Raw genomic sequence first — 14,079 nt, forward strand, 5'->3', positions numbered from 1 at the left:
ACAGTTATGAGAATAGGGAGCCCCCTCGCAAGATTGTTCTTATCGAAATTGATTTTAGAGGACAGCTTTGGAAGGCTGTGCTGCAATGGATGGCAGAGGTATCCACGTTTCCACCACTATGAAGAGGACAATTCTACATGGAGCAAGGACTGAAGTTAAAAGGGAGCAGGCTCCTTTAGGGGAAAGTCCACACTGAAGTGTAAAAACCAGAATTCTCTGTTAAATTGAGTCAAACAGAATTCAACAACTAATCTCTGTTCCTATAAGTTTTCTATCTGCATAAAGTTCGGCTTCTGTGTTTCTTTGTTTGCCATGTAGCCGGCTCCATGTGGTGCGTTAGCACCTCTGCTGTTGGGGAGGAACATAGGAGAGGCTAAAGTTCACTGACTTCTGGCCTGCGGTTGTGCCCTGAAGACTCAGCCTCCTAAGATGCAAAGCACCCAGGTTGAGTCAAAGGCAGGGTCACTTGCGGACATCCATCACACTCGTCTCCCCATGCATACTCCTGCCCTTCGTGCCAATAACTCGCACTGGAAGAGGAACTCATTGTCCAACCTTTCCTCTGATTCCAGACAAAACAAAACAACTCTTGCCACACTTCTTCAAGGAACTGTGGCACACTGGAAAAAGCCTACATGAGCAAAGGATTCTATTCATAGTTTGCATGTGATTCATGCAACTCATTTTGATTTCAGCTGTCGCATGCTTCATTCTCATCTGAGGGAGACTGCCATTTGAAGCCCTGGGCGTTAACAACCAGGAAATCCTAGATGACCAAATGACCTGTGCCCACTGAGCCCTTGTGGGTATCAGACACAATGTGAATACACACACACACACACGCGCGCTTGCGTGCGCATACACACACACATACCAGTAGATGTTGGCCAGTTACGGCTTTGGCCAACTCCCCATAAATGCTGGTTACACTGGTCCATATGGATTAGCTCATCAGTGTAGTTCAAGTCACCAGATATTTTGTTCCTCACATTTCCCTATGTAAAATAGCAATAATAATGGCTTTCATACCAATGGATATATCATTTAGACACTTGGTAAGAAATTAATAAAGCACTTCAAGAATCATGTGAAAAGGTTATACATATTCAACTTTATTAAGAGTTAATAAATTATACTTATCTGGTCTTGACATATTACATTAGAATCATGTTCTTTGAGGAAAATATTGTAATCAACTGTGATGAAAAAGTCTACTGGTGATATGAGAAGTGTTAGTTTGATAATTTTATAAATTATTCAAGTCTGTGGAAACCTGCCAGTTCAGAGGTGATACCTGGATTTGTTTTCAGATTTCTTAAGTTTCACATGCATTTTATTTCCTGTGCTTGGTTTTAGTATTTTCTTCTACTAAATGGAGTAGCTTTACAAATTATTTCAGAGATAGCAAATGAGTGACTAGATGGCTCAACTGGCCTCAGAGATTTTCTAAAAACTGGAATTAGTTGTCACATTTTGCAAACAGAAAGCTCACCGTGGCCTCCCCACTCCCTGCGTCTGGTGCGCACGCCATGGTGTCACCCATCTGAGTGATTCGCCAGGCTCCTGCAGGCATCTGCACTGTGTTTCAGATGCCTGCTCCACTCTGTTGTGCACTGTATCATGTGCCGCGGCACAGTGGAAAGGGTCTGTGGGTCAGAACATGCTGATTTGTTATTCTATATAGACTGAAGACCAGCCGAGGGAACACGCCTCTTAGAACTCCTCTTCCACAACGCTCTGTCCTCTGAATGTTTTAAGCAATATCTCTTGAGTCTGTAATCTGGTACATCATTATGTCTGTGTAGTATTTATTTACTTATGTCCCTGTTCACTGGGTCCCTGGAGGGTAAGCGCTTTTCTTCCTATTATGTGTCATTTACTCCTTCACTTCCTAATCATAATGAAGTCCCAGTCTTTACCTCCCCTGACCCCAGATCCCAAGCCTTCCACACGTCTCAGTCCTGGGGCATGGTAGCAGGGGGTGGCCCCTACTGCATTATTGTTTGCAATAAAACAACTATAAACTAAAAAGAGTAGTCAAAACAATGAGTTGTGAGTGGAGAATGTGGAAATAAGAACACAGTTCTGACTTGAATGAAATATCATCCTGATATTATCAGCTACCTACTAGAAACTGCATCCTCTTCATCAACAGAAAAAATTCAGTATTCAAGAAAATAGGCCCTTTTCTAAGTTAACTTCTTAAAAAGTAGAAAATGATAAACTTTACATGTATATAATTTATTTATCAATGTTATAGTCAGTATGATACAAACATTTTCTCATCTAAAAATTATCTAATTTATAAAACATACTTTCATTAAACTATTGGGCCTCAAAATGGACCACGTAGGGGAATCAAATCTTTTTAAAATTAGAAATTATATTCAGCATTAACTGATACCTTTAACCTCCTATGGATTTTAGCAACTAAATAGTAAACCATTTCCTTTAATGTCAAAATCAAAGATGACAGTATTTAATGTCACTATATAAATATGAGAATGTTAATCAATACTTGTCCAGGTTAAATATTCCAGTTGCATTACAAACATATAGATAACAAATATAAATCAGATGTCAAATTTCTGCATTATCTTCATCATTAAGAGACTGCAAAATGCTATTTCTGTTTGCTTGTTTTTGTTCAGTTTGCCTTGTAATCCCTAAGTTTTTAGACAGAAAAGAAAAATACAAATGAGAAATATTTCAATTCTGAACAAATAAGAATCTTGTTAGTTGCCATCTCCTTGGGCTGCTTCCCACAGGAGACAATGTGCTGTGACATGGAGAGCTGCCGCTAACCCAATGGCTTAGTCCCTATAAAAAAAAGAACCATCACAGTGTCAGACAAGACTAGGCAGTTCAGCATCTGAAAGACACATTGCTCTTATCTGTAAAAATTAATCTATTCTCTTGATGTTCAGCATCAAAAATATTTGATTTTGTTCTGAAACAGTATGTTCCTATATTGGAATATACTCAATATACCGCTTTTTCCCCCCCTTCTCACAAAACTCTCTGCCTAATTAAAAGAGTTTGAACTGTACTTTGCATCTAATGCTGTTGTAACAATGAGGGCCTTGGATTAACACAATGGATGCTTTGTTCTCCTTCGGTTTTCAAGCCATTTAAAAAAAAATCAAGTATGTGATATAGTTTAAAGTTTTAATAAAGAATTGAAGGTAACCAAGGACAGTGGAATTCTCTCACACATTTATTGACTGCCTACTGAGTTCAAAGTTCAGTGCTGCATGCAGATATATATATCTCAATTTCTTCATCTCTTTCACATGGTCCTTCAACAACTGGTCAGGAAAAATACTAATATGTCAGCATGAAGAATACTTAACTTGGGGAGGGACTGGGGATGTGGGGATGCCAGGAGATTCAGCTCAAAATGTTGTTGCTTGAGGTTTCAGCAGTTTCCCTCCACGTACACATTTTAACAGGGGCTGGTTCAGGTATCCCTTATAATCTACCTAGACCAGTGAATGGAGAATTTTAAAACCCAAGAGCTTAAACTATATTAAACCAATCGAAAAGTTTTAAAAAATGTCATAGCAAATCTTGTCTGGACCTTAACCTTGGTGGTAATAACGTCATGTTTTAAAGACTCTGGAGGCAATTTTTGGCTCTTGTGGGGGCAGGGCGAGAAGGTCAACTTGCAAAGCATCTCCCAGACTTTGGTGTCATGTGCCTGGATCCCTCACTACACAGTGGTTCTCCGAACACTCCCGTTAGCCCAGTTTTGCTTTAACACTCTCAAAGCACCCGTTCTAAGAATAACATGTGCACGGCAGGTTATTTTCTCCCTCCACAAATTCTAGTTGCATAATTTAACATAAAAACAATTTGGGGAAGAGATTATTATCTTGCTACATTCTGAAAAGCTCTCACTGATACAGTTTAAAATATGCAATTGATATGCTGCATTTTTTGAGTATTCAATAAATTTCTTGGATTCCCCCACCCCGCCCCAATTTCAGGAATAAAACCACTCAGTTCCTCAAAGCACAGCAAACATAAATCAAATGGCTTTTACTCCATATTTATAAAATGCCACCATCATAAGTTTCTCAGAATTTCCCATCATCTTTAAGCATTTTCATTTATTAATCTCAACATATTTTAATGGCACACATATGTTTTCAAAACACTCTTCCCTGGAGCTTACTGTCAGCTGTTTTCTTCCCCAAATCTTTTAAAATCCTAGCCTACAGATGATTTACAACATGCCTCTAACAAGTTATACAAAAATCTCCTTTTGTGCCCTGCACTGACAGAGCTCCGTCTGAGTCTGGGAGAAGCAATCACATTCCAGTTGTGATGTCAGCTTGAGGGGCCCAAGCTCCAAAGCACTAGTCACTAGAGCAGTAAATCCATTGTGTTGCATGTTAGGAAATGACCCTGTGACAGCTACGGTTTGGAAGCATTAACATTTTTCTTTGCAACTCTCATTTTTAATCTTTTCAGTTATTTTCTATAGTAAAACTTAGCCACCCAAGTGTGACTTCCTGTGTCACTGACCTATATGCCATAATTAAAAGAAAGAAAGTCCAGCCAACCGTGACAAAGGTTGCAGCCAGCATTCAAGACAAAACTGACTTTTACTGACTTAGCCAAAGGTAGTTCTCCCTGCATGGCATCCTTCTGACCCTCCCTCTCCCCACCCTCTCCATCCACATGAGCAAGTTACTTCACGTTGCATGAAGAATATGTGCCTTCCAGAAGCTGCATTTTAAGTTTGGTCTTCTCAACCATGAAAACACAGTTATAAATTGTTCTCAGAGCTAAACCAGGCAACATCTTGGCTCTTGGTTGTTTTTAACTTTTCAACAATAGGCACTGTTCACTCTCCTCCGTCTCAGTTCTTTATTCAGTGATCAGGCAGGCCACTGATGAAAGGCTAGTCACGGCTTTCCCCCATGGTCTCAGTGTGGTGGCATGTGATGATTCACATGGGGTGGGTTTGATCCGAGAAAGCCCAGTCTCTGCTTATTCTTCCTTTGTTCTGTCATCTGGGGAGAAAGAGAGAGTGTGTTGAGCTTATTTCCTGACTAGCTGGTGGGCCACACCATTTTGGGTTAACATTTCCCAAGCACCTACACTTCATTTGGCATCATATTGAATATATTTATTCAAAACAGGGAAAATATTTATAAGTGAATTTCCATAAACAGAGAAAACAAAGCAAACCCATCTCTGTGGTTAAGAAACAGGAACCACGGGTCTTTCAAAGCAGCCCTTGCTTGTCACATAATCATCCCCATCACCATAGTCATGTTAACAACTACCACAGTTACTTTTGATATTATTTTTACAGATGCTAACAATTTTACTTGATGAAGGGGTTGATTATAGGATTGAAATGACAGATACTAATGATAATCTGCCTTTCCAATGAGTTTAGTAATTACTCTGATGGCAGAAAATATGATTTTCTATCAAAAAAGTGCAAAGAGGTCTTTGTGTTTTGGCATGTGTGCCTTCCTTCCCCCTTGAGTAGAAGAAGGTTCACACAAGATGGGGAGGTGGGTAAGTAGAAGCTTCTGCTTGCTGAGATGCGGTTCTTTTTCTATTAATCCTCACCCGAGGACATTTTTCATTGCTTTTAGAGAGAGAGGAAAGGAGAGAGAGAAGAATCAATTGGTTGCCTCTTGTACACAGTGAGACTGGGGATTGTCTTATAGTGCAACACAGGGTTTCTTTATTGGAATTTATAAATTACACAGTTTTCTGCAAAGAGTCTCTGGGTTCCGCCTCACCCAAGATGTTGAACAATTTGCCCCCCACCAGCTCCATCTCCCTGAGCACACTGACCTGCTCCTTGAGCTCCGCCAGCTGACCTGACAGCTGTTTGACCAGACTCATGGTCGATTCCAACTTCTCCTGCAGGTTCCGAATCTCATTCTGCTCACTGTCACCTTCATTGCTAACAAGGGACATGGCTCGCATCCGAGGAAACCAGTCCAAATTCTTTTCCTAAAAGCAAATAAATATTCAGGAAGAAGGGAGTAAGTATGGAAGAAAGCCTGAAGTTCTGTAAAGACTGTTTATAGGCATTCATTATTATTAACGTATAAATTAACATTTCTCAGCACTCGAAGCAAAAGATACTCTTTCTAGCCAGGGGATGAGGGTAGGAATGAAGTGGGGGTTAGACATTGGTCTTCATGAGCTGGGGGAAGATCTTAAATATTGTAACAAACTTCTTATGGGCTCCCAGGAAGGTCCCGGATTCAACATTAGGAACAGAGCCCTGAATCCTTCAGATACCCAGTGAATCTTGATGAATGAATGATGAGGTAGGGTCTGGAGGCCAAGGGGAGCAGATCCAAGTGTGTGTGGGTACAGTGTAGGCATAAGCTTTTTCTCCTTCTTCCCCACATAAAAGAGAAAGGGGCAGAGGAACAGGAGAGTGGTAAAAGAGAAGTTTCAGTTCCAGCCACCCACGCTATTTACCTCCCACTTCCCCAAGACAGGCACTGAGCTCGGCTCAGGGAAGAGGGAAGTGGGAGGGCATGGCCCTAGGTTACTCTGTCTGCTCCCTTTGGAAACATCTTATTACAGAAGGGGTCAGACTTCAGAGTCAGACTTCCTCAGAGGGCAATAGCTAGTACCACTTCTGTTTGTCTAGGTAGACTGGGTGCAGGTATGTGAGTGTCCATGTGCGTGTGTGTGTGCATGTGCACCTCCCCTCCATTGTGGTAGAGGTGAAGGGTTGACCAGATACCCAGATCTCTTGGAAACTCTGCCTGATTGCCTAACATCACAGAGTCACTGTGCATGACTTATATTCTATTTTGAATCCTCAAAACAGCTTGCAAGGTAAATCATATTGTCCCCATTTTACAGGTGAGGAAACAAGTGACTCAAATAATTTAATTACCCATGTCACAAACTGTGAAATGGAAGAGCTAGTATTTGAAGTCAGGTAAGTGTTTTTCACCACTGATTAGGTGTGTCAGCCTGTATTCCTATTTACCTATCTATTTCTCTAAGTCACCTTCTCCCAACATCCCCAGCAATGACGTTCCTGTTTAAGATTCTTTCTACTCCAGAGAAGTCCACTGAAGTGGCTACAAAGACTTTTGCCTGGCAGATCCCTAGAAGAAGAGTCAGCAGAGTACGTTCCTCCCCTAAGGTACTGTGGAAAGGCCCAACCTATGTCTCTGCACTTCTGTCTGAATCTCATCCGGCCCTTGCGTTGGTTCCACTTTTTTGTTTTGGTAGTCGTTGTCCTAGTCTGAGAATAACAAGTTCTCTATAATTGCCTATGCCCATTGGCAGTGAAAAGGGCTGTTAAAGGATTAAGGATAAAACATTTTAAAGAGTTTTAAACTGCATTTAAACAGCTGTAGTTAATTAGCATTTCAAAGGAAAACGGTAACTTATTCGGAAATGCAGAGTGACAGCCAGACTCATTCATTCAATCAATCCTTCCACATCTACTGCCAGATAGTTAGAGAAAAAAATCAGGTAAGACAAGATGTCTGCTCTCAAGGAGCTTGTGGCTTAGGACAGCCCTCTGAGCAAAGTGGACAGTGCACTGTGTATATCAAAATCCCCTGGGGCTGCTTGTTAAAACCAAACATGGGACCCTTAATGCCTGCAGGGCAGGATGGATGGTCCAGCGGAATGGGAGACCATGCCTTGTAGTGACCCAGCAACTACTATTGTTCATCAACAGCTCAGGTGGATGTGTAGTTGAGGCAGAGAGCTGGACCGAGAGAGGATGGTGTGTCCCCTGGAATGCATGTCAGAAAGACAAGAGTATGCGGATGCCAGGAATGTCAGCAAAGCGGTAAACGTGGGGACTGGAAGAAAGGACAGAGAAGAAGAGACTATGTTAAAGGTTCTGTAAGCACTGAATCCTTTCAATGATCCAATGAACTTCAAGCTCTTTTACCTCTTTGGCATGTGAATTACATCCAGTATCGTCTATTATCTGAACTATACAAATGAAGAAAGTGAGGCTAGCAAAAGTTCCAGCTGGGATCCAGATCTGTGAACACTGAGGTTGCTTGGCAAGATGGGAAACTAAAATTCTGAAAGAAGAACAACTTCAGGAAAAGAAAATTCTAGAATAAGAGTGCTTAAAATCTGATAAAATGTCAGTGAATTGAGGGAGTTAGTATTTACCAGGTGCAGACTTTTAGTTGGGGGAGATGAACATTCTCTGAAGATGGGTGGTGGTAATGGCTGCATCAGAACGTAATGCACTCAACACCACAAAATGGCACTCCTACAATGACTAGTTTTATGTTATATATATTTAAGTATAATATATTTTTAAACCAATGTATTAGCAGAGCTAATCCTTTGGATAAATCATGCACAAAGTCCTGGAAGTTGTCCTAAAGGAGGTCAGTGCTTGGGGTGGATGAGGAGGCCGTGGGCCAGAATCTGTGATGAATGTGCAGGAGTGACCAGGAGGTATTAGAGGGCAGTGATGTGGAAGGCTTGAAAAATGCATTTTCATGTGAGGGTGAAGATGCAGTGATGTCTTGACAATGCGGAGCTGAGGCTGCTGACCCTCTCCTAGGGCCTTAGTACCAAGGGGTTGGGAACACAGGCAGTTGCCACCAGTTGGCTTAAAAAGTCATGAAGGCAGAGTTCTGGGAGAGGAGGGTTGGTGTCCAACGGGGCAGACTTGAGGGGGCTGATGGAACAGAAGGGTTTGAGAGCCTCGGACAGCTGAGCCTGTGGGGAGAAGATACCAGGTGACACAGTGATACCCAAGATGTAGATGGTGAAAACATCAACTTTTAGAAAGTTTCCCAAAGAAACGGGCGAAACATTGTTCAAATGCTGAGCAGACCGCAAGTTGGCCAAAGAGAACAGAGGTGGGACTTTGTGCCTCCAAAGAAGTGTTACTGCCGTTTTCTTGGGGACTGGGATCAGGCCCGCCCACACCCTAGAACACCAGCAGCTCTCAGGGGACCATCACCCCAGCCTTCGGACCACAGGGCTCTCTTTCCCTGCACATTCTGTCTTTCCTTGTTCCTTTGTTCATCCCTTCATTTACTAATTCTTGCTGTGTTTACTATGCCTGTGCTAAGCACTGGGAAAACAATGGTGAGCAAAGCCAGCACAAGCCGTGTGCCCACAGAACTGACAGTCTATGTGGAGAGAAAGACTTCAATCAGAGGGTGACAGGAACAACAGCTCGCTGTGCTGAAGGGCTGGGGAGGAAGCTACACAGCGGGCGCTTGTCATCCTTTCTCTTAGTCCCTCAAAGTCCTTCTCCTTCAATCCTCTTTCAGTTTTTCTGATCTTTCTTTCACTGCTTGTGTGTCTGTTTTTTGTTGTTTGCTTGTTCCTCCGTCTTTGCCTTTTCTCACCCATTTTCATGCTTTTGTTTCATTCCTCCCTTCCTCTGTGTATCAGCTAACCATAATCTAAAGCTAAAAAAAGGTATAGTTATGATTTTGTTTCCATACTGAATGTTTTGTAGGTTCCTTTTCTTAATTTTTAAGGAACTTGACTTGAATGTCTTACATCTCTCACTAAAATGGGAAAAAAATAACCAACCCAAATTGTTTTTGTCCTCTTTCTACGAATAAAGCCAATCTTTTAAAACTAATTTCCAAAACTGATGTTTCTTCAAATTAGTGCAGAAAGTACATCCTTTTCACCAGAATAATTCAAATACAACAGTGCTCTTAGAACAAATGCTCCATACACTTATTTCATGGAAAGAGGCTCCCAATTAAGTACCCGAAGGTTCCTCTCTCTCTGTCTAATGGCACCACGTGAGCTCCCATGCAGGCTCAGCCTGAGCAGGCTGAGAAAGTTGAGACCAGGACTTGAGTCTAAACCAGAACCACAGGACAGACATGCAGAACAGGGACCAGGAACGGGACATCACTTCCTCACCACGTTTACTTGTAATGTGTCCGCCATCTAACAAAGCAGTTAGATCTGATTTGTTATTTCTCGGTTACTCATATGTGCTGTGTACATCTCGTGATCATGATTAGCAGATTCCCTTGTTGACTTCGGTTAGTCAATATGAAATCATTTCCTTATTTCATCAGGAATGAAAATATTTGACCACAGGGTAGTATAAAGTGAGGGAAGTGGAAGATTAACTGTTATACTCTGAGGTTACAATGTGAGATCCTAGTGACTTGGTGGGTGGAAATTCAGAGCTTCTTGGGGTTTTTTAAATGCAAAGCCCAGAGATGAACTAGCCATGTCTCTGAAAAGGGACACACAGAACATGCTAACTATAACCCTCCGGCTTCCCTAAATTCTAATAATAATGTATTTTTCCAGATGACTAGAAGAATGGATAGATAGAAGTATAAAAATCTTTCAAGTAGTCTTCTAGCAGTCAGATCAATTTTACTTATTTAATTTGTAGTTAGTCAATAAAATGATTAGGTTGTCAGTGTCAGTCAAAGCTTAGTTGTGCTTTGTTTTCCTTTGGGGTTCTTAACTGTGATACCCACTTATGGGAAAGAGGCGATGTAGTATAATGCAAAGAGCACCGAGATAGGAGTCAGGGCTCCTACGAACTAGTTATGTGCTTGAAGGGAGAAAAAGCCTTCCTCTCTGAGTCCCAGTTTCCTTATCTGTAAAACCAGCATGTTACCCTAGGTGTCTCTGTGTTTCTTCCATCTTGTCGTTCTCTGAGCTATGAATTCAAGGCAAACTTTAAAAATCTAATTCCTGAGGCAATCTTGAGTTTTCCACGTGAGCTAGCAGAAACAGAGCTTTTAGGCCACAGAGGCGAACCTGAAACTGCAGAGCCCGAGCTCAGCATGTTATAAATGCCCAGCCTGAAACCCAGAAAGTGTAGGTTTCCTCGAGGTCTTACAACACAGTAGCAGATGTCCCTGCACTGGATTTCCACTTTTGGACAAGTTTTTCCAAATTACGTAAGTGGACTAGCTCTCATATGTATAATCCATCCCTGTTGATGCTTAATAGACCACAGGCTTAAGAACATGTAAAAATTATAGAAATTTCTCTCCACATCAGAAAGAGACAAAAAAGTAATAAAATTTAATTCAGTGAACCAAACCTTGGAGAAATTGTCTTATGTCTTTTTAGCTCTATGAGATACACATCAAAACTTGCCTGTTTGTAAGCTAAAGAGAAAGCAAGCATTGTGGTTCTATATGATGGTGACATATGCCATGTGTTGGCTGCTTAGCAAGTGTCAGGCACTCCTGTCATGCTAGAGCCAATGCCCACAAAAATTCCATTAGGTAGAGACTGTAAACATCCCCATTTTACAGATGACAACACCGAGGCAGGAAGAGGCTTAGTGACTTGCCCAAGGTCACACAGGTGTTATAAGTGGCTAGGCCAGGACTTGGCCTCTACCCTGTGCAACTGGAAACCCTCTGCTCCTATCCCTGCACTGGACTAACTTCATGTCTCATGGAGATGTCACAGTTTAGCTTCTGGGATACGCTGAAGGATTTATTGAAAATCAAAAACAGCCCTGGTTGGGTAGCTCAGCTGGTTAGACTGTCATCCCGATACACCAAGGTTGTGGGTTTGATCGCCAGTCAGGGAACATACAAGACTCAACCAATATATGCATAAGTAAGTAAAACAACATCTCTCTCTCTCTCTCTCTCTCTCTCTCTCTCTCTGTCATCTCAGAAAGTTAATAAATAAAATTAAAAAAAAAAGAAAACCAGAAACAAACCTTCTAGGCATTGTATCAGAGATGCAAATGTGGGCACTAATGGAAATATGTCAACACTCAACATTCACTGCAATTTGGCAGAGTGCTCCAAAATGTCACTAACAAGGGGTAACACGTTGAACATACCACGTACTATATTGGAATGGAATATCAAGAAACCATTTCATATCTCCCTTCACCTCTGCTTCCAGACTCTGACTATGCTTAGAATGAGCTGTCACAAGGCCAGTTGCTAAGGTTTTTGGGGTTAACATTTTCTTCTAAGCCTTATGTTTATACTGTATTTTCCACTCTAAAATCCCTTGCACAGCCTCCTAGACTTACAAGCATACCCATTTCCCAAAGCATCAGTATGACCCATGCATTCCCCACTTTGCACTTTTGGCTTGAAGAGGTCCACAGAAATGACTCAAAAGGAACATGAACAATGCTGATATTACCTGCTTACTGGAAGGTCTCTGAGGGAAAGACACCATTCCTGTTTTCCTGGAATCTCAGACTTAGGAAAATGATTTGGAACAAGGGTTCTTTCTGAAGTCAAAGTAATCAGTTTGGTTAGGGAGTGCTTGTGTACTCCATCCCATTAACTGCTGCATGAAGTGGGGGCAAGGTGGGCTCCTCACACTTCTACTAACATGGTGGCCTTGCCGGAAGGTTAGGCATTAACTCAGAAATTTAAAGGACACCCATAATACTGTCGTCTGGGTTTCTAGCCTCATTCCTAGTGAACATGCCACATGTATGTGACAAGTATTATTCAGTGATGTCAACAAATAGGCTGTTCTCACAGGAGTTCAGATGCAGGCCCCAGGTTCACGGGGAAGGTAGTGCTGGAAAACACACTATTGTCTGAAAAATGTAGGGCCTGGAGGTGAGAGAAAAGGATCTAGCTGTGTTCTTTGAAATTAAAACGCAATTCCTAGATTGAAAAATAAATGATAAATTTCTTTCTAAAATGTAAATCAAAACAGCTTTTCGTAAGTCCTGTCTGATGTTTTGACAGGACTTCCCTAAAATTTCTCTCAAATATAATCATCATATTCAACTTCATTGTATGTGACTTACTAGGAGAAGAATTAAGAATAACAAATTTATTTTTTTAAATACTAAATTTACATGTAGAGCTCAAAGAAAATCTCACACTCTCTCATACACAAAGTCTATAGAGAAAATACTATTTCTAGAGAAAAAAACATTCCCAAAAATCTTTTAACACTAGACTCAAGTGAAACACATAACAGATGGAATTAAAATCTGTTTTAGTAACTCTATCTGTTACCATTTGAACTTCACTGCCTTTTCCCTGCACATATATATGTGTAAGTGCATATATGTGTAGCACATATAGATTTGTCTTGCACAAAGAAATGGGTAAATCTTCTAAAAGACTATCTAAATTCCTCCTATGGAATAAAAACAGAAATGCCCCTCCACCCCACGCCACCTGTTGAGAGCAAACTACTTAAAAAATAGTCACCAAATCTCAAACTTGCATAGGGTAGCTCACTGAAGGGTCCAGCGTGTGGTTTTCACGGCAGAGCTTTACCAGCCATAATCTGATTAAACTGAGTTTGCAGTTGGCCAGCTTGCCAGCTGATGTGTTCATTGTTTACTAGCCCCTGATATTAAGACATTTTCTCAGATTGTTCTTTTAACATGTTCAGTCTCTCCTTAAGTCTTTCCTCTTGTCCTCACGATACTACCCAAGCAGAGGAAAAGAGCTGGTGGTTCTCCAAGCGTGTCTCCCCTGGGCTAGTAGCCATAAACATCACTGGGAAATGGTTAGAAATGCAAATTCTCAGGCCATGCCCCAGACCTACAGATTCAGAAACTCTGAGGTTAGGGCCCAGTACCTGTGTTTTAACGAGGCCTAACAGTGATTCTGATGTGCACTGAAGTTTGAGAACACCCACACTAGATAATTCAAGACCAAACTAGTGATATCTTAACATCACTAATCACTGGATGAACCTTAAAGAAAATCCTTAACTGTGTTCACGTTACACTATGAGTAATCACATGACTTGTTGGCTAAACAGGGACACGGTTGAGCATGAAAGAAAAGTTACTGGAAACTCTGCAGAGACAATGGCATAACCAGGACTGTTCTAGTCAAAACTAAAGTCCCTCTGGGTTCCATTAAAATCTGGACTATGATTTACGGTACCTGGACCAACTAGTAAGGAGAATGAAAGAGTTCTGTAACAGTATCTGGGCAGCCTCTGTAGAGTAGAAAATTGTATTTATGTATGTAAATTGCTGAGAGGATGATTCTGGGGTATTAGCCACTAGAAATTCATAAGTGTTTAGGTCACTTGTAAATTGCCCATAAAAATGGGTTTTGACATATTTCTCATGGGAGTATTATTCCATACTTAACACTCTCATTTAATTTTTTTCAAATTTTT

The 14,079-nt window shown here is 41.2% G+C and overlaps 1 protein-coding gene across 1 annotated transcript in view; it reads right to left on the minus strand.

Moving 5' to 3' along the window:
• Positions 1 to 3,154: 3,154 nt before the first annotated feature.
• The window catches only part of ITPR2 (inositol 1,4,5-trisphosphate receptor type 2), a 438,944-nt gene continuing 428,019 nt past the window's right edge, over positions 3,155 to 14,079 (minus strand). Inside the window, exons 56-57 of the mRNA XM_090272941.1 lie at positions 5,824 to 5,985; positions 3,155 to 5,021 (exon numbers count right to left, since the gene is read on the minus strand). Of these exons, the coding sequence (XP_090129067.1) occupies positions 4,935 to 5,021; positions 5,824 to 5,985 (249 nt within the window). The 3' untranslated portion in view covers positions 3,155 to 4,934. The remainder of the gene's footprint in view (positions 5,022 to 5,823; positions 5,986 to 14,079) is intronic.

This window comes from Furipterus horrens, unplaced genomic scaffold, assembly GCF_987537825.1.
Source record: "Furipterus horrens unplaced genomic scaffold, mFurHor1.1.pri manual_scaffold_4, whole genome shotgun sequence".
Taxonomy (NCBI): Eukaryota; Metazoa; Chordata; class Mammalia; order Chiroptera; family Furipteridae; genus Furipterus; species Furipterus horrens.